General features: G+C 51.7%; 2 protein-coding genes across 2 annotated transcripts in view; one reads left to right on the plus strand and one right to left on the minus strand.

The window, feature by feature from the left end:
* Positions 1-1,861, minus strand: part of USP31 (ubiquitin specific peptidase 31) — a 212,496-nt gene extending 210,635 nt beyond the window's left edge. Inside the window, exon 1 of the mRNA XM_045072682.1 lies at positions 1,653-1,861. The gene's annotated coding sequence lies outside the window, so the exon portion shown is untranslated. The remainder of the gene's footprint in view (positions 1-1,652) is intronic.
* Positions 1,156-27,756, plus strand: SCNN1G (sodium channel epithelial 1 subunit gamma). Its single transcript, XM_004778322.3, has 13 exons — positions 1,156-1,280; positions 4,881-5,228; positions 6,961-7,258; positions 9,138-9,328; positions 10,506-10,609; positions 13,491-13,654; positions 21,143-21,241; positions 22,816-22,933; positions 23,472-23,550; positions 23,633-23,690; positions 23,873-23,934; positions 25,899-25,974; positions 26,249-27,756. The coding sequence occupies exons 2-13, from the start codon at positions 4,912-4,914 to the stop codon at positions 26,609-26,611; spliced, it is 1,929 nt and encodes a 642-aa protein (XP_004778379.2). The 5' UTR covers positions 1,156-1,280; positions 4,881-4,911; the 3' UTR covers positions 26,612-27,756.
* Positions 27,757-27,988: the final 232 nt, after the last annotated feature.

Genomic DNA, 27,988 nt, shown 5'->3' on the forward strand with positions numbered 1-27,988 from the left:
CCCTGCTGAGCAGAAAGCCCGATGCGGGGCTCGATCCCAGGACCCTGAGATCATGACCTGAGCCGAAGGCAGCAGCTTAATCCACTGAGCCACCCAGGCGCCCCCTGACTCTAATTTAATGGCAACTCTTTGGCTGGTATATTGACCATAGGCTGTAGAGGGATTAATCAGGGGAATATGGCAATGATCCAGGTGGGACATGGTGACACACCAGCAACGGAGGTGTCACCTGGGAAGTTAGAAATGCAGATTCTCAAGCCCCACTCCACGCCTATAGAGGTAGAATCTGCATTTTAACGCGATCCACAGTGCTTGTATGCATGTTAAAGTCTGAGAAGTCCTGTGTGCGAACAGAACCCTTCTTTGTCCCGGCCTGTTTCTTCCCTACTCTAAGGGGCTGTGATCGAGGTGTCCCTATGGTCCCTTGTACTTGCAATTTTCTTTTCTTTCTTTCTTTAAAAAAAAAAAAAAGATTTTATTTATATATTTGAGTGAGGGAAAGAGAGAAAGAGAGAGAGAGGGAGGGAGAAGCAGACACCCCAGGGAGCAGGGAGCCTGATGCGGAGCTCAATCCCAGGACCCTGAGATCATGACCGGGGCCAAAGGCAGATGCCCAACTGACTGAGCCACCCAAGCGCCCCCCAGTTGCAATTTTCTAAGCTCCTTTCTTACAACTCTGTGTGTGAGTCATTATGAAAAGGCAGCAGAAGAGAACACATGATAAGCGACCTTTCTGCAAAGCCCCTGCTGCCCACAACCGGAGGCAGCGGGCCCTGAAGCAGCTTCGTGATGCAGGTCAGTAGGGACCCCACGGGAAGAGGCCGCCTGGGATTTCTCCTGGTGCTGGGGTGGAAGGGCGCCCAATAGGACGGGAGTGGAAGGTGTCGGGCAGCAACAGGGCAGCAGGAGGCGCTGTGAAGTGCTGGTGGGTGGGGCCCAGACCCAGAGGAAATGCAGGGTGCTGGGTGGCCTCAGGGAGGCAGCAGGCTCTGCGCCGCGCCACCGCAAGACACAGTGCTGGACGCACCCGGGCGCAGAGCGACCTCAGGGTGGCAGGAGGCGCTGCAGAGTCGCGGCTGGCAGATCCTGGGCCTCCTGGGGAATACACCTGGGCAGGTGGGGGCGGCCCCGAGGGGGCGGGGCTGGAGGGGCGGGGCCCAGGTCCGGCCCACAAGAGCCGGAGGCCGCGACTGCGGCGGGATGCTCTCGCTCTAGGCCGAGCAGAACAGAGCGCTCACGGATCGCGCGCACGCGAGCCCCAGACTTCGGAACTGAGCGAGGTGAGCCTAGAGCCAGGTCGCGTCGCACGAGTTTGGGGCTCCCAGGCACCGGAGCGGCCGCGGGGCGGGGTGGCTTCTCGGACACGGTCCCCGCGGTAGGCGCCGGAGCTGGCATCCGCCCGGGGCTGCCTCCCGGGGGCCGGGATGCTGGGACACCCTCCCAGGTCAATCCAGGTCCAGCCAGCTCTCTGGCGTCGTCTACGCCGTGGCCTGGGACGCGGAGCTGGGGCGATAAGCATTTCTGAGCTACTCAGGAACAAGATCTAGGACTCCCGGAGTCCCGGGCTACGCCTTGCCTGGTCTCTCCGCGCAGCCCCTGTTCAACCCCCTTTCCTGGCCTTGGTGATACTAGACCGCGATTGTTCCCTTTACCTTCCGGAATGTTTTCAACACCTGAATCGGGTTGGGTTCTCTCCAGCGGCTTCAGCAGACTGCCTTCTGCCACAGCACCGTGTGCGGTCGCTCTGCGCAGGGTAGGCGGGGGCTGTGCAGTCGCCGGGGAGGAGCTCGGGGCCCGCGACTAGAACCTGAGGCTTGGCGTCCCTTCCTGGGGCAAGGGAGATAGACAAGCTCGGGGGTGAGCCAGCGGGGCAGGTAGAGAATGGCCCGCCAAGAGTGGCCCTGGAATTTGGAGAAAAAAAAAAAAAATCCTTTGAGTCTTGTTATCTGTGTGGCTTTGGGCAAGTTATCTAATCACTCTGCACCTCAGTTTCCCCTCTCTGTGAAAAGGGCACAGTACTTTACTTCATATAATTATGAGCATTGAATAGGTAATGTGTTAAGAGCTGCGTGGGAAGGCTGGAAGAAGGGGAGGCTCAGTGTATGGCAGCCGCTATTCTTGCTGCTGTTGCTATTGTTGTCATTATTATTACTATTTGAGGAGCAGCACAGCTAGTAGTTGGGTGTGGACTCCTGAGTTCAAATCCCAGCTCAGCGACTTTCTCGTGTGACCTTGGACAAACTAAACTTCTCAGGGTCTCCATTTCATTTGTATGATGGGGAGAATGAGGATGCCTACCTCAGAAATCTATTGTGGAAATGGACTGAAGAGTAAAGTACTTTAGAGAGTAAATGCTTGGTGTCAGCTCTGGGTGCTTCCCAAAGGCATTGTGTTTTATCCAGCAGCGCAACATAATAGTAACCATAATAGTAACATAATAGTAACCATAATAGTAATAATAGTAACCATAATAATGCTTTGAAGTTGGAACACTGTTTGAGTGAACATTTATCTGTTTTGTGATGAGCCAGATGGGTTCCCTCCTTTTGCCGGTAGTTTCACAGACACGGGTGGCTGATCCACTGGGGTCAAGGTCAGTCCTGGAGAAGGAACTGATGGGGCAGAGGAACCCCAGGGATTGTCTTCAGTGAGGAGAGTCAGAGACAGGAGCACCCAGAATCTGTGATTCTCAACATTCCCACAGAAGAAAACCCCTGGGTTGCAGTCTTACTTGACAGGAAATTAAACCTGGATCCAGGTTTTAATTTTTAAAAAGATTTTATTTCTTTCTTTGTGCGCGAGAGAGTACAAATGAGGGGAGGGATGGAGGGACAAGCTCCCTGACCACCACGGAGCCAAAGGCAGGGCTCGATCCCAGGACCCCGAGGTCATGACCTCAGCCAAAGGCAGATGCTTAACCAATTGAGCCACCCAGCCCCCCCCCCAACGACCCAGGTTTTTAAAACAAACAAACGAACAAACTTGTTAACTTATTTGCTTTTGGATTATAGAGAGAAAAGAGGTGGGGATGAGAAATATTTTCAATGATAAAATAAGTTACATTCCTCTTGCCAAGAGGCTAACACCATAATTTTGAGGGTTGAGAAGGTTTTCTCCATCCCAGTAAGGTCATATGCATCCGGCAGGGGGCGCTGCTGGAGGGAGGTCGCTGCCTCTGGACGGCTCCCCCTGGCCTCCCCCTCCCCCGGCACTCTTGTTTCCTTTACACCATAAACCTGAAACCCACTAACATCATAAACTTGGAAGCCTCCCAGCTTTGCCCCCAGTTCCCAAATGTGGCCACTATCCCATGGGGTCAGCGTGGAGAAAAAGTAACTCGTGCGGTCCAGAACCCTGCCCGAAGAACTTGACGGAGCAAAAGTCCTTGCCCCAGACGCAGGCCCTCTGGGGGCATGGGGCCCGCCCTCCATATCCTACTCCAAGTTAAGCTCTACCCTACTTTGCCTCTGTCCCCAAAGGCAGGCACAGGAGGCAGAGTTTCCGGATAACCCCCTCTCCCCCTTTCCCAGGGCTCACAGCTGTCTGGAGGCAGTTACACTGACTGTCCAGAGTTTGGAAATTAAATAGCTCAGGAACCCCTCTTTTCCCTCTTCCTTGGGGAGGGGGGCAGCGCCCCGCACAATGCCAGGCCCCTCAGAAGCATATTATGGTGGTGGAGAAGGCTGCAAGGTTCTAATCCAGTTCCTCCCCTTACTAGCTGTGTGGCCTTGTATGAACGACTCCACCTCTCTGAGCTTGTTGAAACACAAAATGAAATCTGCGTAGATTATATGTCTATTTATAGAGACAGACTGTATCCATCTATGAGACTAGTGAGAGTTTTTATATGATAACCATGAGAGGATTCTCCCTATATATAGACTATATGTATATATTTTTTAATATAATATATATTTAATATAATATAATATAATATATATATATAGCCTACAATACACGTGTATTAATTCATTTCTAGAAAGAATGTGGTTGCATGTTGTGAAGTTTCTGTAACTGCAGTGCATCTTGGATGTTCATGAATGTGGTACTGTGCTTTCCATCACTTTCCCCCAAACAAAGCTGTCATTGAATGAAAGCGTATTCCCCTAATTAGCGATCCCTTAGAATCAAGGAAATATGGCACAATGCCTGGGAAATATTAAGTGGCCAAGAGCTGTGGGCTATTGTTTAGAAGGTGTTCTAGAAACACCAAAAGCTTGACTGTAAAGAGAAGAGGTCAAACAGAAATGAAACAGAAACTCCACTGGCAAGGAAAGCAGCGGGGAAAAGCCTGGAAAACAAAGCTGGGAGCCCACCACCGAACAGGCTCTAAGTTGGCTGCCGAGCCACTCTCTTGGCAGGTTGTATCTGTCAAAGAGAGTGCAGGGCGCTTGCTCGGCTACCCGCGGAGGGAGACACCAGGGGCAGGAATGCTGCCCTCAAGGGGGCAGGTTGAGGGAAGCGATAAGGTGCGGGAGGCGTGCTCTAAATGCCGCAGCGCTGGTAAGAGTGGTGCGGAGGCCCACGTGCGGTGCAGAGGGCTCCTGCTCCAGGCACGCAGGCGAAAGGTTCTATAAACCTGCCGCGGGGGATTCTCAGGTTAAACCCCACCCAGACCCCACAGGGGGTTGCAAGGGGAGGAGCCAGCCCTTTGGCAGCGGCCAAAAAAAAAAAACCCAAATACCCAGGAAAAGGGGCCTGGGACCTCAGAATGCAGATTTGTCCAGCCCCCCGGAGGGAAAAAGGAGGGCGGCCTCGGAGAGCAAGCGTCACCCAGAGTCGGGCCTCCAGGCACCGCCCCGCCCCTAGGGGGGAGTCAGGGGTGGGGGGGTCGCGCCGGGAGCTGGGAGCTCACCTGCTTTTCTTCTCCGCCTCTCCAGCGTGCCTGCCCCTCCACATCCCATTCTTGCCATGGCTCCTGGAGAGAAGATCAAAGCCAAAATCAAGAAGAATCTGCCGGTGAGGGGGCCCCAGGCGCCCACAATCAAAGAGCTGATGCGGTGGTACTGTCTGAACACCAACACCCACGGCTGTCGCCGCATCGTGGTGTCCCGCGGCCGCCTGCGTCGCCTGCTCTGGATTCTGTTCACGCTCACTGCCGTGGCCCTGATCTTCTGGCAGTGTGCTCTCCTCGTGGCCTCCTTCTACACCGTCTCTGTCTCCATCAAAGTCCACTTCCAGAAGCTGGATTTTCCTGCTGTCACCATCTGCAACATCAACCCTTACAAGTAAGAGGCAGGAGCAGGGCCCTGGGGGGTGGGGGCCGCAGCGCCTCTCCAAGGTACTAGGCGCCAGCCAGGCCCCAGACACGCTTTTTAGAAATCTGAATTCCTTGCCAAACTTGGTCAACTCCCTCTCCCGGGTTCTAAATCTGTACCAAGTTTTCTATCAGCTGCTCCTGAGGAGGGACTAGTTCAAAGATGTACAGGAGGGGGAGGCGGCAGGAGTCAGTTTCACTTGGAGGTAGCCCTGGTATGGGCTAGGCCTGTCCCCCAGCCCCGGCACCTGAGTGCGTGGACACACAGGAGCACACACACACACAGCCCCATTTAGCCATTTCCCGGGAGCCCTGTAAGCTTACACTCTCCCCAAAATGTGAGCGGGAGGCTGACTCAGAAGTGACACCCAGATGACTTCCGGAAGCATCTCAGCGGCCCCAAACCCTCCTCTGAGGGAACCCAGCCCCACTAATTGAGATCGCCAGGCTCTGCGCAGGATCAGCCCTTGGTCCTGCCCTATTGTCTGCCACGGGGCCTGGCTCTTAAATGGGTCACTGGAATCCTGCTCAGGATGCTTGAAAACTGATCTGCGAGGCAGGTCTGAATCCGGCAGAATTTGTCCGAGCAGGTGTGGGTGTGGATAGAAGGGAGTAGCAGGGCAGGAAAGGAAACCAACTGGGCAAAATCAAAATCAGGTCCAAGACTCATTCTCTACCTCACAGTCTGTTGGTCCCTCCCTCTGTTCCGTCTGTCGCTTATTCCATAATCAGACGAGCGGCCATGCAGTGTGCTAGAGTCGAGGCCACGGACTTGAACAACCCGACAGTCTTTGTCTTAATGGAGCTAAGTCGTAGTGGAGAAGCGAAATATTAACAAATATAATTCCACTAAAAACTTAATAGTGAATGTTTGCGCGCACACACACACACACACACACAGAGACACGGGATAAACTCAGAATCTCGGCAACACTCCCATTTCACAGATGAGAAAACGGAGACACAAAGAGGCTAAAATAATGGGTCCACGGTCACAAATCCAGGGCCCGGATAGGGAACTGGACCCCCATGTGGTTTGGCTCTGGAGTCTGTACACTCGGTCACCATGCTGTGTCACCAAGTCAGAGAGCAAGGGGTAGAGAGAGGTGAAATGAGGCAGTGAGGAGGGAGACCAGGACTATGTGTATTATGAAAATTTAAAGATGGGGTTGTGCTTCACGCGGTCACATCCCGTGTCACTCTTCTTGTTCTTTGGGGGTTGTTAAGGGGACGGTTCTCCCGCTCTTCCCCCTCCCGGCACTGATTCCAGGGGAATTCGTGGGCAGGGCCAAGTGAGCTGAGTGGAGACAGAGCCTGTCCCCTGGACAGACTTCTGGTTAGCAGGTGTTGTCTGCACTGTAATTGTCCGTGGCTGGTTTATGGGAGGCACCTGATAGTCACCACTCCAGAAATGCTGGTTGGGGCAAACTCACCAACACACCCTGAGAGCAAGCAGATGGTAGTGGCAGAAATGCAGCCATAAGAAGTCACGCAAGGGTCACCCGGGAGCCTGTCACCGTTTACTTAAGCCAACAGTCACTTTGGATGGGGCAAATCGGAAAAGCCTTGGTCTCCTTGGCCAAGGAGGCAGGAGGGAGTGGGCCCAGGGCTGTCACACACTGACGGGAAGTGGAGGGCAGAAGGGCCAGCACTCTGTCGGGGGAGCTTGCTTTTTCCCTGAAGCCTCCTGCTCACCTTGGCAGGTACAGTGTGGTGCGGGACCTTCTAGCTGACCTGGAACAGGAGACCAGAGTGGCCTTGAAGACCCTGTATGGCTTTCCGGAGAATACGTCTCGAAGACGCCGAGAGGCAGAGTCCTGGAATTCGGATGGGCCCAAATTCCTCAGACTGGTCCCACTGATGGCTTTCAGTCAGGATGAGACCGGCGAGGTCAGGGACTTCCTCACGGGGCGGAAGCGGAAGTTCAGCGGGCGCATCGTTCACAAGGCGTCAGATGCCATGCACGTCCACGGGTCTAAGGAGGTGGTGGGATTCCGACTGGTGAGATGCACGTCCTCACAGCTGGGGGGCATGGGAGCGGCTGGAGATAGTGGGTCCGGGAAGGTTTCTCCTTTGCCACGGTCTCTGTGGTCCTGTCCAAAGAAATACAACCAGCTCAGGGTGAATTTTCAGCAAGCAACTGAAACTGACTCGGGCAATACTAAGCAGGAAAAAAAAAAAAATGTCTTAGAAAGGGACCAGTAGCTCATGGAAGCCTCTCAAAGGACAGGAAGTAGCGACGATCCAGGGATCTAGGTGGCAAGAAATGCTGGAGTCATTTCACATTATGGCTCTGGATTAAATAAACTTCAATTATTTTCAGGCTTTTTGCTAATCCATCCATAAAGACGATTCAAGTCCCATCTTGGGACTATGTGATTGGCCAAGTTTGGGTCGCCTAATGGCTAACAGCGGGTGAGGCATCACGGTGGACAGTCTCATCAGACTGTATCCAATAGAGGAAAGGACATTCCACCAAAACAAAATTAGGGTGCAGAACCCTGAAGGAACAAAATAGATAACAAGGAGCGGAAATGGCCGATGATCCCTGCAGTACCTGCCTTTGTGAGCGGCCCCGAGGACGCAGCCATTCACCAAAATTGAATTCCATTAGTGTCCCGGGCAAAGTCAACCCACCACCCTATCTCTCCATGCCCCAGACTCCTCTGTGAGATGAGATACCTCCCCTATAACTTAGAGAGGAGCCTTGCCAATTGTGAGACCCCAGGGCACCTTACAATCCTGAAAAAATGGCCCTTTCACTTTTTTTATTTTAAAGGATTTTTAAAATTTTTATTTATTTGACACAGAGAGAGAAAGCGAGGGTGGGAACACAAGCAGGGGGAGAGGGAGAGGGAGAAGCAGAACCCCCACCGAACAGGAAGCCTGATGTGGGGCTCGATCCCAGGACCCTGAGGAACATGACCCGAGCCGAAGGCAGCCGCTTCAACAGCTGAGCCACCCAGGTGCCCCTGGCCCTTTCTCTTAACCACCCAGCCTTTTCAAAGTCTTCCTGGGTATTTTGCTGAGATACCCACCCCGTCATCCCTGAGAGCCAGATCAGGCATTTGAGAATTTCCAAGCTCTGTGTGACGAGAACATCTGAAACATACTACCGTCTCCCTATAAGGCTCTCATTATTTTATATTTCAAATGTGGGTCCTCCCAACTACTCTCTGAGGTTGGGAAGGATGATGTGTTAGCCAACATCTGGCAAGTGCAGTAATGGAGCCGTAACGTCTTGCCCAAGATCCTGCAGAGAAATCGTGCTGGAGTCTGGGCAAGCATCCAGATTTCTAGACTGCTGAGCTAATAGGAAATGGCTAGAGGTGTGTGGGAGGTCAGCAGCAATAATCAGCCGTGGCCTCGCTATCTGGAGATGCTAAGGAAACTGGTTTTTCTTCTTATCTGGTAAGCAGTCACAGGAAGTCGTGACCGTGAGACTCTGTCCTGCTCTCGGCCCCTTCTTGGTCCTCGAGGCCGATCTCTCTCAGCCCCTGGAAGTAAGAGGAAGCCCACTCTTTTTTTTTTTTTTTTTTTTTTTTTTTTTTTTTTTTAAAGATTTTATTTATTTATTTGACAGCGAGAGATCACAAGTAGGCAGAGAGGCAGGCAGAGAGAGAGGAAGGGAAGCAGGTTCCCTGCTGAGCAGAGAGCCCGATGTGGGACTCGATCCCAGGACCCTGAGATCATGACCTGAGCCGAAGGCAGCGGCTTAACCCACTGAGCCACCCAGGCGCCCAGGAAGCCCACTCTTGCTTCAGGCGTCCCTTCCCGCTCGCCCCGAGTGTCTGGTCTAGAGTCCCAGTTCCTCATCCTCACCGTCCTGCGGAAGGCCCGTGCTGGTGCCGATGGCTTCAGCCCACTCTCTTCTTCACAGTGCTCAAATGACACGTCCCACTGTGCCCTCTACAACTTCAGCTCAGGCATCAATGCCATCCAGGAGTGGTACAAGCTCCACTACATGAACATCATGGCGCAGGTCCCTCTGGAGAAGAAGATCAACATGAGCTACTCTGCCGAGGAGCTGCTGGTCACCTGCCTGTTTGACGGGGTGTCTTGCGATGCCAGGTCAGGAGAGGGGTCCGCTCCCTTGGCTTTGAGCCCCGGGCCTGCACCTGCAGCTCTGCGAGGGAGGGTCTGGGAGTAGAAGATGCTCTTCTCACTGTCCCTGCCCTTTGGAAAACAACTGACGTGGGAGCCAGGCTCTAGAGTCAGTGAGGAAGACAGAAATGGCACAGAGCCAAAATATCCTTGAACTCATTAAATTACTCATAAACATTTTTTTACGTTTTTATAAATTTTTATTTATTTGACAGAGAGAGAGAGAGATCACAAGTAGGCAGAGAAGCAGGCAGAGAGAGAGAGGAGGAAACAGGCTCCCCACTGAGCAGAGAGCCCAATGTGGGGCTTGATCCCAGGACTCTGAGATCATGACCTGAGCCGAAGGCAGAGGCTTTAACCCACTGAGCCACCCAGGCGCCCTTAAATTACTCATAAAAACAGAGTGGTTGATGGTCTATGTATAACCTTGGATGCTACCATCATACACACCAGTGATGGAGAACGCCTGAGCTAGCATAGAGGAAGAAACAGTTAGGAAGGAAAGGTGGCAGAGAGAGAGGAAGATGGGTCTACGTCCGGACGGGTGAGCTCCCCCAGCTCTCTGCCTTGAAGTTCACACTCAGACCCCCTGGTGGTGACTGAGCAGGGCTGGGACATTCTGGAGTGTTCCTGCCTTTCCAGAAGGCTTCCTTCATTCTATGTCAACACGAACCCTTTCTGTATGAAAGTAGCTATATTGGTCCTTTTGAAGCTGAGTGATTGGAACCGTGTTCGCCTGAGGGGTGGGTTCTCAAGCCAGCGGGTGATGATGTGCTACCTTCTCCGGAGGTCATTTCCCGGTACTGGAATGGAAAAAAACGTCAGGTGTTGGCTACGAAATTCACAAGCCGAGGAATACGAGAGCAGACAAATGACAGAGGAGGGCCGCCTCGAGATGGAGACAGGGATGAGAATACTGAGCGGGAGAACAGAGCAGAGCAGAGTCCCACCTCGGTGTGCCTCGGGCTGGGTGGCGGGCGTGGTCTGTGGCTTCTCAGCCCGAAACGTGGAGAAAGGAAGACATTTTCCATTGCCCATAAAAGAGAGCTGGCCCCATAAGCACGGCCCATCCAGCCTGCAGCTCAGACGCTCGAGGGGCGGCCCCACCACCACAGCACTTTCTGACCTACGCTCTTCCTCGTAGGAACTTCACGCTGTTCCACCATCCGATGTACGGGAATTGCTACACGTTCAACAACAGAGAGAACGAGACTATCCTCAGCACGTCCATGGGGGGCAGCGAATATGGTAAGGAAATCCGCACCAACGGTGAGCGCACCGGCAGTGGGACAGCTGGGGTGCCCGAGCGCCTTCCAGAAAGGCTCCGTCTGGCCCGAAACCAGGGACAGCACTTCCCCCCTGGCCGCAGCATCTCCATCAGCGTCCATGCTGGCTCCTTCTTTCTCAATGTCTATTTTCTTTTCTGACGTCTCCTCTTTACTTGAGAGAGAGAGACAGAGAGCACAGTGACATCGCTGCGGTAAAACCGCTCTGGTTTGAGCTTGGAGCTGGAACGAGTTAACGCAGCGCAGGCAGCCTTCAGATGGGCTTGAACCCAGACGTGCGGAGCAAACACACCTTTACCTTGGTTGAGATAACGCAGTTCTGCACCTCACCGTGTGGCCCCACGCAAGTGACTGCACAGGGCCAAGTGTCTGCAAAGTGGGCATCATAATAACGCACCTGCTCTGAGGCTATCGGGAGGACTTCCTGTGTGTAGCGCTCCCAGTAAGTCCTGGCACACACTGGATGAGTCTGTCCAGGCTGCGTAACAAAATATCACCGGCGGAGAGGCCTGAAAAGCACACATTCATGTTCTCTCGGTTCTGGAGGCGAGGGGCGCAGGGTCAAGATGCCGGTGAATCTGGTTTCTGGGGAGAGCTCTCTTCCTGGCTCGCAGATGGCCGCTTTCCTGCTTTGTCCTCACCTGGCCTTTCCTCTGTGGCACAGAGAGAGGGAGCGCTGGTGTCTCCTCCTATTCCCATAAAGACACCAGTCCTATGCGATCCTGGCTCGCCTTATGACTCCATTTAACCTTAATTACCTCCCTAAAGGCCCTACCCCCAATTCTGTCTCATTACGGGATAGGATTTCAACATACGGATTTAGAGGGAGGGGAACACACATGAAACACACAACAAATGCTGGTTGTGATCGTCATTCCTACTGTAGGTAGTGTTATGACTATTACCACCAGCCCCGGTAATACCATGACGACCTCTAGCCCTGCCACCAACCCTGCGCAGCTACTATGACTGCTGAAGGGCAGGCAGGGACAGATGGTGCTGGCTTACCCACAAGAGGAATTTGTGTGACGTCCTAAGCAAATCGAACACGATGTGATACACAGGCGCACTCCCCCAAGGAAAGGCAAGGCTTTGTCGTGGAGGAAAACAGTGTGGATGCCTGGCCTTTGCGTCTGTGTGATGTGTATTCTTACCACGATTGCCAGAAACCGTAATTCAGGACACATACTCTGGTGGGAAGGAGGAGTCTGGGAACTGGGAGCTAAGAGTTGCAGAGTCCTAGCTCTGCTACCTATGTGCTGTGTGACCTTGAGCAAATCACTTGACTGCTCTGGGCTTCAGAGCCTTTATTTGCAAATGGAAGAAGTCAGAATGAACTCTCAAAATTTTCTTTTTCCTTTCTTTTCCTTCATTCTTTTTTTTTTTTAAAGATTTTGCTTATTAAAAAAAAAAAAGATCTTGTTTATTCATTTAAGGGAGAGAGAGAGCACAAGCAGGGGGAGCAGCAGAGGGAGAGGGAGAAGCAAGCAAGCTCCCTGCTGAGCAGGGAGCCTGATGAGGGGCTCCATTTCAGGACCCTGAGATCATGACCTGAACTGAAGGCAGATACTTCACCAACTGAGCCACCCAGGCACCCCCTGAACTCTCAAAGTTTTCTATTTTCGATCCATATAGGCCCTGCTCATTTGCTCAGTCATTCATTTAACACTTATTGAGTACCTGCTGTATGCTAGGTCCTCTTCCAGGCGTCAGAGACACTACAGTGTCTCTGCTTCCAGGAAGCTTGAATGACCGTGGGGAGAGACAAGGAACAAATGAATGAACAAACACAGAGACATGTTCTGCTTATAAATCCTAATGAGGGCAAGAAGGAAAATCAAGGAATGAACGGGAAAGGGGGTGCTGGGGTCAGGATGGGGGTTTTATTTCAAATAAGGAGCCACGTGTGACAAGAGTGGGTCAGGGGTGAGAAGATCCATAGAAGAGCATTTGGGGCACTAACAAGTACGAAAACCCCGAGGAAATGAATTTGACGTGCCCTAGAAGCTCTAGAAGTCCAGTGTGCCAGGAGCCTCTTGAGAGAACAGGGAGGGGGACCAGGAGGGAAACAGAGGCAGGGCTGCATCACTATAGGGGCGACAGCCACAGTCAGGTTTATGGATTTTATTTCGTGGGATTCCCATATATCCAACGAGATGCCACTGAAGGGTTTCAGGCAAGGGAGTGACCTGATCGGATTTCCAATTTTACTTTTCCAAAATTTTGAAAAGATGTATTCATCTGCCTGAGAGAAAGAGGCAGAAGGGCAGAGGGAGAGAAAGTCTCAAGCAGACTCCCTGCTGAGCTCAGAGCCCAACGCTGGGTTCGATCTCCTGACCCTGAGATCATGACCGGAGCCGAAACCAAGAGTCAGATGCCCAAGTGACTGTGCCATCCAACTTCCCAAGATCCCTCTGGCTGCTGGGTGCAAGGGTAGGAACCAGAGTAGGGAGAGAAGTTAGACCAGTGATCAAATAGCCCATTAGTGCTTTTCTATAAGGGTTTCAGCAGACACAGCCCTGCACGTCCCTTTGGATACTGTGCAGAATGCCCCCTTTCAAAGGACCATGAGGAGCTGCACATCTCGGGCAGGGTCACAGCTCCTTTATTGCTCAGCAGAACTGTGGCAGTGACACTGTTTGGGGGGACACAGCAGTGAGCAAGTTGGGCACCAGCCCTCCACCCGTCTTCTCCACGAAGCTTCTGGTCTAGCCCTGTGCACCTTCTGTGTGTTGAAAATGCCTGCGTCTTGATCTGGAGCCTCCCAAAGTAGCTGGAGAGGTAGGCTCCTGCCAGGGAATGTTTACCAAGCCTTTGACCACAGTGGCCTTTTGTCTTCCCAGGGCTTCAGGTCATCTTGAACTTAAACGAAGAGGAGTACAACCCCTTCCTGGTGTCCTCCAGTGGGGCGAAGGTGATTGTCCACCGACAGGATGAATATCCCTTCATCGAGGACGTGGGGACAGAGATCGAGCCTGCCATGGCCACTTCCATAGGGATGCACCTGGTAAGAGAATGATGTTCTGACCTTTGTAGGGGTGGCAAGGAGAACAGATCTCTTTTCTCAAGGATAACCAATAAGGTACAGCTGATGGAAAAGTGTATTGGTTTCGAGAGGAAGCAGAGTCCTGAATTTGCTAAAACGTCCCACAGTCGTCATTCCAGCGGTTCTCCTGCAGGCTGTTTTTGTATCTCCTGCATGGTTAACGAGGCCACAGGATGCCATTCTGGGTAAGAACTGAAGGAACCTTGCTTGTTGCAAAGACAGACACTAGCAGTTATGGAAGCTGTGCTGGGACCAAAGCATCAGACGCTATATTTGTCACTAACATAAATAGAGCAGATGAAACCTTTCTTTCTGGGCCACCTAAAGGTGTATGAGGCATGTAAGCCACTCCTTAGTGGCTAATGGAAAGTCACTGGGCCATTGGAGCTCTGTTTAGCCAATCATACTTCCATCGGTTTCACCTCATTCACCAAGAACCTCTTTCTCCCTCAACTCTTTGACCTTCTCTGACCTCAGTGGGTGCTAAAAACAGTCATAACCTGTCAAGCACATCGGGGCTGTAGACTCGAATCCCTGAGTCAACGATGCCCAATAGGAACAGAAGGACAAGGAGAGGGGTGTGCCCTGGACACTCCACTAATGCAATCTTCCTGTTTGAAGGACTGAGGTCTTTTTTTTTTTTTTTAAAGATTTTATTTATTTATTCGACAGACAGAGGTCACAAGCAGGCAGAGAGAGAGGGGGAAGCAGCCTCCCCACCAAGCAGAGAGCCTGACTTGGGGCTCGATCCCAGGACCCTGGGACCATGACCCGAGCCGAAGGCAGAGGCTCTAACCCACTGAGCCACCCAGGCGCCTCATGAACTGAGGACTGTTTATGTCAGTAACTCTCCACCTTTTGTCTTCCTCCCTTGCAAATCTGTCCTCCAGAGCCATGGTTTCCAAACATGACTGATCGTGGGACTCGGATCCACTGAATCAGAATCTCTGAGAGACGAGCCCAGGTTCTGTTCAATCTTCAGTTGTTCAAGTGACTATTCAAGACGCAGAAAACCCAGGAACCTCAGCTTTAGAAAGCTGAGTAGTTCAACATGAGAGGGGAAGTAAAGTGTGTCTTCCTAAGGGAAGGTAAAGTTAGAATGAGAAAAGCTTTAGCAAAGCCATAAATGACGGCTTCGTACTGGGTTATAAAGTGATATAGTGAGCACGGGGCTCACCACCCATTATTTATCCACTCAACAAGCATTTCCTGCGCGTCTTTATATGCTGGACGCTGGGACCATATCAGAGCGTAAGACACTCACTGTCTTTTTGGAGCTTAGAGTCTAGCAGAGAGGATCAATCACAAACAAAAAATTGCACAAGTGATTAATTATAATCCTCATCTGTGCTACCAAGGAGAAATGCAGGATGCATGGGAATCTATCGTGGGGCTGGCTGACCTACGGCTTCCAATGGGGGGAAATGGCAAGTTCAAGGGTTGCTTTCCGAAGGAAGCAATATTTAAGTTGAGACAGCTGAGATGATGAACTCAGTACATGGTGACAGTCCAGAGGAAATCTGTGGCTTCTGTGTCCCCATCAAGTGGGACAATCCTGGACAAGAGAAACAATCAAGATGGTTACCTGGAACCTGGGGGCTCTCGGGAGGCACATTCCAATGTGGGAGGTTTGTTTCAAGACCGGAAGTGTTGTGGGATTGTGGGAATACAGATTGCTCCTCCCTCCACAAATAATCCTGAGCTCCAAGCTATGAAACGGTGGCTTGGAAAGACTTTGGGGTACCACTTAAGGATCTGGGTCATCGATTGTTCTCTTCACCAGGATTGCAAAACTCCCAAATCAGAATAGTGAACATTTTCACCCAACATTGCCCACGCAGTTTTACCTGCACCCTGAGCAAGGACTTGGGATTTGCAGTACATCCTCTCCTTTAAGAAGTTTTTATTACCTATCCTTTCGTCCTCTTGTCCCTTTCTGCCCCTTACGGTGTCTGCAGGCTTGGGCGAGAGGATCAAGAGCTTGGAGAAGTGTAAGAACTGAGGAATTCTGCCCTCTGATTTCCTTCTCTGAGCTTAGAAACACCCACCACTTTGTTAAGCAAACATTTTCTTAAACAACGGTGCGTAAACAAAGACAGAGGTGGGTTTTCTGCTGTACCTAATTTGAGATGTAGAAAACCAAAGTGACAGAGCAGGGTCAGTCAGCTCTCCTTCTGATTTACGAGCATTTGGAACAACAAAAAGTAATCTTAGGGATTATTAAGAGGTCAACACGGGGTTACTAAGAATAAGTCCAAACAAACTAGACTTCCTTCCTTCCTTATTTATTTTCTGTTTACTTATTTTTCTCAATAGGCATGTTAAGCTGGTAGACGCAATCAGTTGGTTAAAAATTTTCCTTCGTTTAGTGAGGGACTTTGTGTCCAAAGCACTGGAAATTCAGAGATGAATACAACAGAACACCTGCCTTTAGAGATCTTATCTTTAAGACCACAGGGCTTTGCAATACAGTGACCAGCTCCGTGGGAACAGAGACATTCTGTCTCGTTACCAGGCTCAGTTCTTAGAACACAGTAGATGCTCAGTAACTACTGTTGGATGGGTAGGTGGATGTATGGACAGTTGTACAGATGGTGGGGAGCTGCTGAAGCTGAAGGCTTCCTAGCTGATAGATTCTTGAAGGACAAGTGTCAGGCAAGTAGTTTCAGGACGGGCTAATGAAAGCCAAGGGCAAAGCAGTGACAAAGGGGTCACAGGAAGTATTTTAAGCTGAATAGTGAAACTTCCTGAGAAATCTCTTTGGCTGAAGTGCAGTCAAGATAAAGTAATCGAAATACTGGAGGCAGCGTCTTTACATAATTCCAGAAAGAAGTGGTAAGGCCCTTAGCTGAGGCAGAAGCATAAATGAATGGAGGCATGGAGGCAACAGACTTGACAGCCAAGGTCAGCCAGGAAAGGCCTCACTAAGAGGGAAGTTAGATTGATGTTTAGGTTTTGGCTTGGGCAGTGGAAGGGGATGGAGGTGCCGGGCTCAGAATTAGGGAATGCAAGAGAAGGGATAAGTTTGTGGGGGAAGATGACCACTTCTGCTTGGGACATACCCAAGTTGTTGGGCCTTTGGGGAATCGGGGTGAAAATGTCCAGAAATGCTATGAACCGGGAGCTCAGGAGAAAAACGGAGGTGGGGATTGGGGTGGGCATCTAGCATAACCCTAGACTTGGAAATATATGCTGTCACCCAAGACCCGAGACAGAATGCAAATGTGTAAGGGCCGAGCAGAAAGAAAATGGAGAAACAGAAGCAGAGAATGAGAAGCAGAAGCCAGAAAGAACGGGTGGCAGATAAATCAAAGAAGATAGCTTCAAGGAAAGTGTGAACCAACGTGCCAAATGCAGCTGGGAGGTCCGTCAAGAGAAAGGGCAAAAGGTGCAGTCTGGGTTTGGTAACGAAGAGATCACCGGCAGTTTTTGCCAGAGCAGTTTTCAGCAGAAGAAGTGGAACAGAAACCAAAGTACAATGAGCCGGATCATGAATGGGACATGAGGAAGTGGGCAAGGGCAGACAGCTCACCCAGGGTGGTGCACAGCCGGGTCTTGGAGAGAGCGCAGACTTCACTACCACTGCAAACCCTCCTGTTCGTTTTTTATCTCAAAACGCGCACACACCTCTTTTCGCAAGCATATGCATAACAGGGCTTACCTGCCCAGCTTTGTACAATGGTTGTGTAATCTCCATGTCTTAGTTACCTCATCTGTGAAACGGGGAAGATAATAATAACGTGACTTTATAGGCTAATGAACACTCAATGGGTTGGTTCACATGAAGCGCTTGGAAGAGCGCTTCGTATGTCGTAAGCGTTCCAAAAATACCGGCTGTCACTGCACTCTTTTATTTTTAAGAAAAGGAATGTGACAGAAAGGAAAAGTAAGTCTGAAGCGAAAAGAGGGGTTAGGAAAGATTTTCTTATCCTTGGTGACACTCTCCTTCTTTATGAGACGTTGCGTTGGCTTCCATCTATGTAGAAAAAGTGCTCGTTGGGTGCCGTATGTGTTGCAAATATCTTTCCCAGTTTGTGCTTTCCTTTCGCTTTTCTTTATGCTCCTGTTTTGCATGCAAACATTTCAGATGTTTACATAGTCAAAATCTTTGTCTTCTTCTTCAGCCTTTACGCTTTTTGAGGCTTGTTCTTCCTTGAGATCATATACTGAACTGAGTTGCCTTCCAGTTATTTTATTATTTCAATTAATACCTTAATCCACTGGAATGTTTTTTTTCTGCAGGACGTGAAGTAGAGATAGAATTCACTACTTCCTCCAAAGAGTCAACAGTAGTCCTAACTTCATATATGGAGTCATTATTTTTCTTTCCTCCATTGATTAAAAGTATAAACTTTGCCATGCACAAATAAATCTTATAACTTTTATATATATAAAAACCGAACAGAAGCAAAAAGAGACCCTCCGTAATCCCATCTGTAATCCGTAAACCATCCATAATTCCATCTAGGACATCATGCTGCCCTCTGGTCTTCTCCCTGGCACAGTTCATACCTATAAAGAAGTGAGCGGAGGGGCACCTGGGTGGCCCAGAGAGTTAAGTGTCTGACTTTGGCTCAGGTCATGATCTCAGGGTCCCGGAATCGACCCCGCTGAGCGGGGAGTCTGCTTGTTCCTCTGCACCCCCCCACCCTGCCCATGCTCTCTTTCTTTCTCTCTCTCTCATAAATTAATGAAATCTAAGAAGCCGAGGATTCCTGTGCAAATGTCAGCCTCCCCCAGGATTCTAAGGAAGCAGATAAGATCTGGTTTGATAAAAATGGACCCTCTTGCCCACATGTATACTCACAGAGACTTAATCACGCCTTCATACACCCATGCATGCACGCGCGCACACACCCGTCTCGCACGTACACATGTATGCACCATGTGTATATGTGTGTGTATACACACATGTATACACTGTGTGTATATGTGTGGGAGCACACAGGTGTGCTCATATACACAAAACTTGCTTCTGTTCACATACATATATATCCATTCTCATTTCTGTGTCCCCAGGGGTCAGGGGCAGATCAGCGATTCTGAAAAACTGATGGTGGAGGGGGGAGAGAGAAGGGGAAGAGGGGCAGGAGGGAGAGAAGAGTGCCCGCCCCACCCTCTCCCATCCCCACCCCGCCCTCCGTGCTTCAGGAAGCCACCTGAACACCCCACCGGCTCTGAGTTCAATACGCTCCTTACAATGAACTCAAATGCATGAAAGTCAAAAGATGGGGGCGCCTGGGTGGCTCAGTGGGTTAAGCCACTACCTTCAGCTCAGGTCATGATCTCAGGGTCCTGGGGTCGAGTCCCACATCGGGCTCTCTGCTCAGCGGGGGGCCTGCTTCCCTTCCTCTCTCTCTGCCTGCCTCTCTGCCTGCTTGTGATCTCTGTCTGTCAAATAAATAAATAAAATCTTTAAAAAAAAAAAAAAAAAAAAGATGGGTTTCTCACGATCAGTTCCTCACGACTCTGCAAGTGGCCCATGGCGTGGTCCTCAAAATAGACAGAGCTCTGGCCACCTTTGCCAGCTGCGGCCTCTCCAGGTAGACAGACCCTGTCACTTAGATGCCGGGGTCTTGAACTCCCTGCCCCATGCCCGCCCCAGGCAAGTAGAGCCTGTAGTCACCGCCACACACTGGGCTCTGGGACAGCTCGGCAGGACTCGGGGACTTGAAGGAACATCTGCCCAGGGAGCCTGAAGCTTGGGGGGAATCTCAGGGTGGCACTGAGTTGAAGTGCCCTCCAGGGAAGCCACAGTCAGCACCTTCGCACCCCAGGGCCCAGCCTACCCTGGCATGTTCTAGAGACTCTAAACTCGTTAGCCCATCCAGCTAGTGGAGAAATGAAATAAGTCTGTTTATTTTGTACCGACAAGGAAAGATACTCCCTCTATTGTTAGTGAGAAGGCGAAGGGAATGTACGAGAACGTGTCTGCCTGTCCACTTGTCTCTGTATCTGAGACCAGGTCTACTCCTCCCCTAGGAAAGCAGGAGGCCGGGGCGCCTGCGTGGCTCAGTGGGTTAAGGCCTCTGCCTTCAGCTCAGGTCATGATCCCAGGGTCTTGGGAGCCTGCTTCCCCTCTTTCTCTCTGCCTGCCTCTCTGCCTACTTGTGATCTCTGTCTAGTAAATAAATAAAATCTTAAAAAAAAAAAAAAAAGACAGGAGACACACGGTTGCTTTTCCCTTTGCTTCTATTGCTTAAATGTTTTAAAATGGGCACCGGTCATCGCCCTTGAGGTCCCCGCAGTTAACTGTGGGAGATGGATGGTCACCAGATGGATGACAATGCAAGCACAAGGAGGGTTCAGCTACTTGAGATGTCTGCATTTTCCACCTAGCTCAAACTCCTTGATTCCACCAACCCCTCCCCCCCAACCCCATTATCTTTCTCCCTATCTGGTCACTCCGGAGAAGGAAAAAAAAAGATTTTCTTTCCTCCAACAAATCTGCCATCAATTTCCCCTTTCCTCCTATTCTCAGAAAACAAAACAAACAACAAACGTGGCTATAAACTGGTCACAATTAATATTCAGTTAGCATTGCCCCTTAGGAGACATTCTTTTTTTTTTTTTTTTTAATTGGTGTGTCTGGATTGTTCATTTGCAGTAACAAATATTAAGCTAGAGCCAAACTTAGTAAACCACGGTAAAATAGTATTTCATAAGGTTTTTTTTTTTTTTTTAAGATTTATTTATTTGACAGAGAGATCACAAGTAGGCAGAGAGGCAGGCAGAGAGAGAGAGAGGAGGAAGCAGGCTCCCTGCTGAGCAGAGAGCCCGATGCGGGACTCGATCCCAGGACCCTGGGATCATGACCTGAGCCGAAGGCAGAGGCTTTAACTCACTGAGCCACCCAGGCGCCCCTCTAATGGCTTTTTTTTGAAATCCAAATCCAAATCCAGATTTCTCAGCCTGACACAGGAGGCTGCCATAACTTGGCCTTGGCCTCCCCCTCTGGCTTCATCTTTCTCGTGTTGCCTTCCAGCCACCCTCGTCTTACCCTCCGTCAGCCTTTGATGTTCCTTCTGCCTTATCCCCTTCCTCCACTTCTTAGCAAATCCAGCTCGCTCTTGCCACTCCCTGCTGGGCCAGCATGTCCCTTTCTCAAAGGCGTCTTCCTCAATCACTCTGGGGAAGACTGTGCCCCTCCCCCCAAGCCCTCCAGTCCCCCTTCCCAGTTCGATCACTGGCCATAATTATCCAAAATTATCTTGTGCATTTATTTGCCTTTTGGCTGTCTGTCTACCCCACTGGAAAAGTCAGCTCCGTGAGAGCAGGGAGCTTGTCTCTGCTGATCGTTGTTGAGTCCACAGTGCCTAGAATAGCCCCAGGCACCTCTTAGGTGCTCAAGAAATATTTGTTAAATAAATGACTAAATGCTCAGCTCCCAGGGGTTCCCCCGCCCGGATCCTGGGACAGGGTAAGACTAAATGTATGCTGTGATTCCAGACGGAGTCCTTCAAGCTGAGCGAGCCCTACAGCCAGTGCACCGAGGACGGGAGCGACGTGCCCATCAGTAATATCTACAACGCGTCATATTCCCTCCAGGTATGGGCGGGAGGGGGCGCGCAGCCCTGGGTTGTGGCTCAGACACAGGAGACAGTTATCTACAGGCTGGGGTGTGTCCGGGACCAGGAACTCTGGTGATAATTCCTGGGGTTCATCCAAAGACCTCAAGAACAAACAACACCAGTTGGTTCCAGTCCTCTTCAATTCGTCTGTAACCAGAGCTGAATTGATTGAGGTTTGCGGGGAACACAATGTGCAGCCGAGACAGGCCTGCTTCCTAAGTAGGCTTTGCCAGGTGAGGGACGGGAGAGAAGCAGTCTGGGAGAGGTGTTGGCTGAGAGGTCAGGAGCCTGGTTTCTGGGCCCCTCATGCCCCTCGCTCGCCGATGTCCTCGGACAAGTGATGTCATTGTCAGCAATCACCGGGGGGGGGGAGGTAGGATTGGGTCTGGGGCAGCGAACTGGCAGCTCCCAGGCCCCTTCCAGACTGCACACCTAGTTTTCTTCCGGCCTGGATGGTGTTTAAAAGTCAGGGAATTTCATAAGAAAACCCAGATTTCCAGCTTCTCTTGAAAAACAAGATCTGGCAACATTAGGCCCATAGCCCGGCAGTGTAAACAGTGAGCGGAGCTGCCCCGGTCAAGGATGCATGTGTTCTCATCCCCCCTAGTCCCCACCGGCCCCAAAAGCATTTGGGTTTGCAACCCCAAGTGCGATCATCTGTTATGCCTTCTCTTACAATTCTGGGAGTCTGCAGCCCCCTCCTCCTGGGATGCTCACAGTTCATGAAAATCACCCCAGAAGAATAAAAAAGAGTGGGTATTCCTACACCCTGAGCCCTCTAGCTTACCTTGGAGCTGAGCGTGGTAGGAATACTAAGTGAAAAGAGACTGTTAGTCAAAGAATGTCTACTTATACTAGAAATAATACAATCAAACTGACTTCAAGACCAAAAGGAAAGGTCAACTCATTGGAAAGACACTCCTCGATAATATTTAGTGAGAGGCTACCATGTACCAACGCCTTACATATGGCAATGCATTTCGTGCTCACAACAACCTCGTGAAGTAGGTACTGCTATACTTCAACCGTGAAGAAACCAGAGCATCAGAGAAGTTAAGGAACTTGCCTGAGGTCACACAGCTGGGGGTGTGGCAAATCTGGGATTTGGACAGGAGTAGCCTGCCTGCAGAGTCCTCCTCCTGAGCTTGGACTCTACAAGCTTTGTTGACACGCCGGGAGCTTATGGTCCCTAAGAATCCAGCGTGGAAGGACTGGTTGAGAACAGAAAAGTTAGGGACTCTGTTTCCGTTTCTTGGCTTCTGCTCTGATCTGATGTCCCCCACTCCCTTGTGTCAGCACTCAAGTGACTGAGAAAGGACCACCCAAGACCTGGCCCCAGCTCAGCCTGTTCTCCACCTCTTGGTTAATCTGAATGCTCATTTTTCTACCCCGGGTCCCTTTGACTCCAGGGCCACCCCCGGCCTGGTCCCCTGTGCCACAAGGGGCATAATTATGCGGTCCGCGGAGGCTGCGGGAAGCCGGCCCCCTGGATGCGGGTGGTGCAGGCGTCCGTGTGCAAGGTGAAGGGAACCTCTGGGTCTTGTCTTTCAGATCTGCCTTCACTCATGCTTCCAGACGAAGATGGTGGAGAAATGCGGGTGCGCACAGTACAGCCAGCCTCTGCCTCCAGCAGCCAACTACTGCAACTACCAGCAGCACCCCAACTGGAGTGAGTGAGACCCGCCGCCGCAGGAGGGGGGAGGTCCCCCAGCCTCAGCACCAGCCTGTGTAGGGCCTTTTGCAGGTGGGAGGTAGTGAGAGAGAGATCAGAAGCAGAGTTTTACTCCTGTCCTCAAACCTGGCTTGAATTCCACTCTCTGATTAAGGACCCAAGGTTGAACCCCAGCCTGTGCTGAGAGGCTGGCCACCTCTGTCAGCTCCAAGAGGCAGGAACCACAGATGGAACCCTTTCACGGAACAGATAACTGAGGCTCGGGGTGGTTAAGCAACTTGTCCAAGGTCACACAGCCCGGGAGTAACAGAGTGAGACTCAAAGCCAGTACGGCTGACCCGACAACATACGTCCTTAACCTCCACAGTATTCTGTCTCTCGACATGACAGAGCAGCGTTTGTCTCCAGAGAACCAGTGTTTGTAGCAAAGGGGAGGAGAAATCACTACAAGGAGACTCTGAGGGCCCCATGGGTGACCCCCCTGGAAAAGCACAGCGGCCCCAAAGCTCATACTGCCCTCTGCCTCGTCCCCCAGTGTACTGCTATTACGAGCTGCACCAAGCCTTCGTCCGGGAGGAGCTGGGCTGCCAGGCCGTGTGCCGGGAAGCCTGCAGGTGAGTGGGCCTGGCAGGAGCGGCACCCAGGGCTGGGCCGGGCTGGGCCGCCCACACTCACTCTGTGCCCCTTCCCCCTTAGCTTTAAGGAGTGGACACTGACCACCAGTCTGGCACAGTGGCCATCCGTGGTTTCCGAGGTAAGTTATGCTGCCCTGTCTTTACCCTCACATCCTCAGCCGGGAGCCTGATGTCCTGCCCGCCTAGGTCTTCCAGCCTCGGGTGGTGGGGGAGGGGAATGCACAGGGGAGGCCCAGGGGCTGGCCCTGGGCTCTCTAGACATCCCCAGATCCCCAGGTCATTCCTTCTTTCTCTATCACAGAAATGGTTGCTACCCGTTCTCACTTGGGACCAAGGCCAGCAAATAAAGAAAAAACTCAACAAGTAAGCAGACCCCCCCGCCCCCCGTTTCTTCTGCCTCTGCTGGCCCTGGGCCCCGGCCTCCCCACCTGCTTCCTCGCTGCCAAACCCTCTCTTGGTCCTTCACTCATTCCTTTATTCAACAACTATTGGATCAAGCTCGTGTCCAGAGCCAGGCCGTGCACTAGGCCTGGGGCTCTCAAAGGCTTTGACCAGAACCCGCAGTATGAAAATGGTTTTCCACTGACTATATACATGAGATAAAAGTCTCATGGAGGGGCACCTGGGTGGCTCAGTGGGTTAAGCCTCTGCCTTCAGCTCAGGTCATGATCTCAGGGTCCTGGGACCGAGCCCCACATCGGGCTCTCTGCTCGGCGCAGAGCCTGCTTCCCCTCTTTCTCTGCCTGCCTCTGCCTAATTGTGATATCTCTCTCTCTCTCTCTCTCTCTCTCTCCCTGGCAAATAAAATAAAATCTTAAAAAAAAAAAATCTAAAAAACAACAAAAAAAGGCTCACAGAACAGCACTTCCTTACGATTAGCCAAGCACTCGGGCTGATCTTCAGCACTGCAAGCTGGTGCAGCTAACCCAGCTGTTCATATCCATCCCAGTGCGGCGCCGTTCGGAATGATTAGTGCTTATATCAGTTGACAAAGAGTTGGAACATCTCTGTGGCTGCGATTGGTATTTCTTATCCTATTTTGCTTTGTCAAAGGCACTGGTCATGGCCTAGGAAATTGATTTCATGGCTTCCTGACAGATCTTGACCCAGGTGGAAAAACACTTCTCAGAGCTATGCAGCTCCTGATCCCACTTATATTTTCCATGTCAACATTCGCTTCCAAGAGAGCTTTAGCAAAAATCAGCCAGGCCAGAGTTCAGGGAGCCCAGGGGATGGAGACGAAGGTGTGAGATAGGGTGTACGTGACCCCGAATCTCTCTGGGCCCTTCTCATCTCCACAGGACCCAGTACTGGGCCTGGCCCCCATGGAGGTCGGCCTCCAACATTTACTGAATATCCACTAGGTGCCAGGTACTGTGTCCGGTGTTGGGGGTGACAAGATGACTGAGCAGACAGGGTGCTTACGGTCTAGCCATAAAGATAGACTTTACCCAAGCCATTGCAGACTCTCAAGCCAAGCATTGCAAGCCGCTGACCCCTCGGCCAAAGCCAGCTCCAGAAAAGAAACCTGTTACTTCTGGATTTCCTTGAAAGATAAGAAGTTCTGGAAATAGAAAACCTCCGTTCTTCCTGGCACCGAAGAGCTGAGTAACAGCTGCCCCTTTGGAATAAGCATAGGCTGTCCAGTTTGCCACAGTCCTAGCAGGAGGCCATTTAGTACAGGGGCTAACGGCATGGACTTTGAAGCCAGATTCATCCAGGTCTGCATACTGGATCTGCCAATGACCAGCAGTGCGTTCTTGGCCACGCCGTTACTTAACCAACCCGGGTCTTGGGTTCCACATCTATGAAATGTGGGGACGATGAAAACAGAGCTACATGGGGTTGATGTGAGCATCAAACAGGTGAATTCACGTAAGATGCTTGGAATGGTGGGCGGCAACACAGGAAGCGTCCATTAAAGGCTGGCTGTCGTTACGGGTCATTATTATTTCCTTATCCCCAGCCTAGCTCACTCGTGTACATTACCTGTGTGTCCCTTGTACATATTTGAGATTGCAATCAAACAATCGCAACGTCAAGGTTTAATGAAGAACAGGTGCTAGGGGAGCATAGCTGGGTGGACTGACTTAGTCTGGAGGGTAGGAAATGGTTCTAGAGGGAACGAATGGCCTGAACAACCAGGCCCAGCTGGAGATGTACTCTCGGGTACAGGAAGAGCCCTGGGGGACCAGGGACCCCCAGGGAGCTCAGGGCCTGGGCTGTGCTGGGGTCTGGGCAGGACGGAGAGAGTCACACTAAAGCGTTGGTCGTCCGGTAGAATGCAAAGTCATCTAACTCACCTTGGCTCTTTGGACTTTCTGCAGGACAGACTTGGCCAAACTCTTGATATTCTACAAAGACCTGAACCAGCGATCCATCATGGAGAGTCCCGCCAACAGTGTGAGTAGCTTCCTTCTGGAACCTGTCCGGGGTCTGCAAACGTGCCCCTCTGCCCAGATCCAGTTTGCCAGCGATCCATTCTGAGCTGGTAGGGCCGCCATAGGCCAGCCAGGCCTGGGATCAGTGCAGGCAAGAGGAAGAGGGGACAGAAAGCCCTCCAAACCCATTCAGGGCCAGGACTCGCCAGGAGCTCCCTTGGGAATCGGGGGTCCCTGCATGAGACCAACTTGGGAGGGAGGACCCTCTTCACAATCTGGCTTGGCCTCCCTTGCAGATCGAGATGCTTCTGTCCAACTTCGGGGGCCAGCTGGGCCTGTGGATGAGCTGCTCTGTCGTCTGTGTCATTGAGATCATTGAGGTCTTCTTCATTGACTCCTTCTCTATCATTGCGCGCCACCAGTGGCAGAAGGCCAAGGAGTGGTGGGCCAGGAGGCACGCTCCCCCCGGCCCTCAGGGCCAGGACAACCCAGGCCTCGATATAGATGATGACCTGCCCACTTTTACCTCGGCGTTGCGCCTGCCTCCAGCCCCAGGGACCCAGGTGCCGGGCACACCGCCTCCCAGGTACAATACCTTGCGTTTGGAGAGGGCCTTCTCCGACCAGCTCTCAGACACCCAGATACCAGCTGAGTCCTGAGGCAAGGAGGCGAAGAGAGACGTTAGCTAGGAGCCCCGGCCCTGGTCTGAGAACTTCGACCCTGTCTCCTACATGTGGAGGGGACCCTTTGGCACCCCTCTGGGCTTTTCAGAGACAATGACTGAAAGTCTCCTTTGACCAACAACATGGGGCCTGAGGGTGTGCAGCGATCCCCTGGACCCTGCCCAGCCACCCTCACAGCTGTCCACGGCGGGAAAGATCCGGCCGCCCAAACCCCTCACACATCTGCTCCAGAGAGAGATGGGGGTCGAGGAAATGGTGACTGGCCGGCCGAAGGCCAGAAGGAAGCCTGACAGAGATTTCACCAGATCTTGAGAGAGAGAGAGAGACTCCTCCAAAGCCGCAAGCAAAGAGTTTCACCCGCTCCTCCCACCTGGGCTGGGGCCCAGCCATAGGACGACCCAAAGTAACAAGGGCGGAGAGCCACTGCCTAGTGCCAAAGCCTGGGAAGAAGCACCAGCCCCGCCGCTGGGGCTGTTTGCGAATAAACTGTTCTTAGTCTCTGACATTGGGGCAAGGTCTCTCCTCTGTGCCCTCAGGCAGGGAGCTGGCCCGAGGTCCTTGGAGTGTGTGGGGGTGGGGGCCAGGGCAAGGTGGGGGGAGGCCTGGGGGCAGGACGAGCTCCGCACTCTGGGAGCAGGGGTGGGGCCACGTTCTGAGCAGCTAAGCCAGTGCCCCGGGCCCATTACCCAAGCACAGAAAGGCCCATGAAAGGGCCTTGCTGGACACCCCTGTCCAGCGGTGGCCCAAGGCGCAAAGGATCATTGGATAACTCCCCTCCCCAGCAAGCCGACTACCGACGACCGACGACCGCAGACAGCCATTCCTGGACTCACACTTTCCAACGTGATAATGCCCAACATGTACCAGGCACACAGTAGGTGTCCAATGAGAGCTCAGCAGCGGCGTGCTGAGTGCTGTTCTAAGCACTTACAGACATGACTGTCGGGACAGCAAACTGCCACCCATAGCCCAGATCCTGATTTTGCTCGTGACCTAGGACTAGTTTTTTATTTCACTTTTCTCAATGGTTAAAAAGATCAGAAGACGACTCTTTTGTGACTCATGAAAATTATACAAGGTTTCATTTTCAGTGTCCATCAATAAAGTTTTATTGGCACACACCCATGCGCACTCATTTTCATATTACCCGCACCTGTGTTGGCGACACATCTGCCACCATCCGAGTAGCTGCCACAGAGACCCTAGGTTCGCAAAGCGTAACGTATGTATTCTCTAGCCCTTGGTGAAGAAAGATCTTCCAAACCCTGGACTGGCACATGAAGCGGGTCTGATTATCCCATTGTACGGATGCAGAAACCGAGGCACAGAAAACCTAACTTACTCAGCCCAGGT

Source organism: Mustela putorius, unplaced genomic scaffold (assembly GCF_011764305.1).
Source record: "Mustela putorius furo isolate JIRA1106 unplaced genomic scaffold, ASM1176430v1.1 tig00004041_pilon_pilon_pilon, whole genome shotgun sequence".
Classification (NCBI taxonomy): Eukaryota; Metazoa; Chordata; class Mammalia; order Carnivora; family Mustelidae; genus Mustela; species Mustela putorius.

Coding starts and splice junctions, on each gene's coding strand:
- SCNN1G (XM_004778322.3), top strand. CDS start 4,912: ATGGCTCCTGGAGAGAAGATCAAAGCCAAAATCAAGAAGAATCTGCCG. Junction 5,229..6,960: donor TGCAACATCAACCCTTACAA/GTAAGAGGCAGG, acceptor TCACCTTGGCAG/GTACAGTGTGGTGCGGGACC. Junction 23,935..25,898: donor ATAAAGAAAAAACTCAACAA/GTAAGCAGACCC, acceptor GACTTTCTGCAG/GACAGACTTGGCCAAACTCT.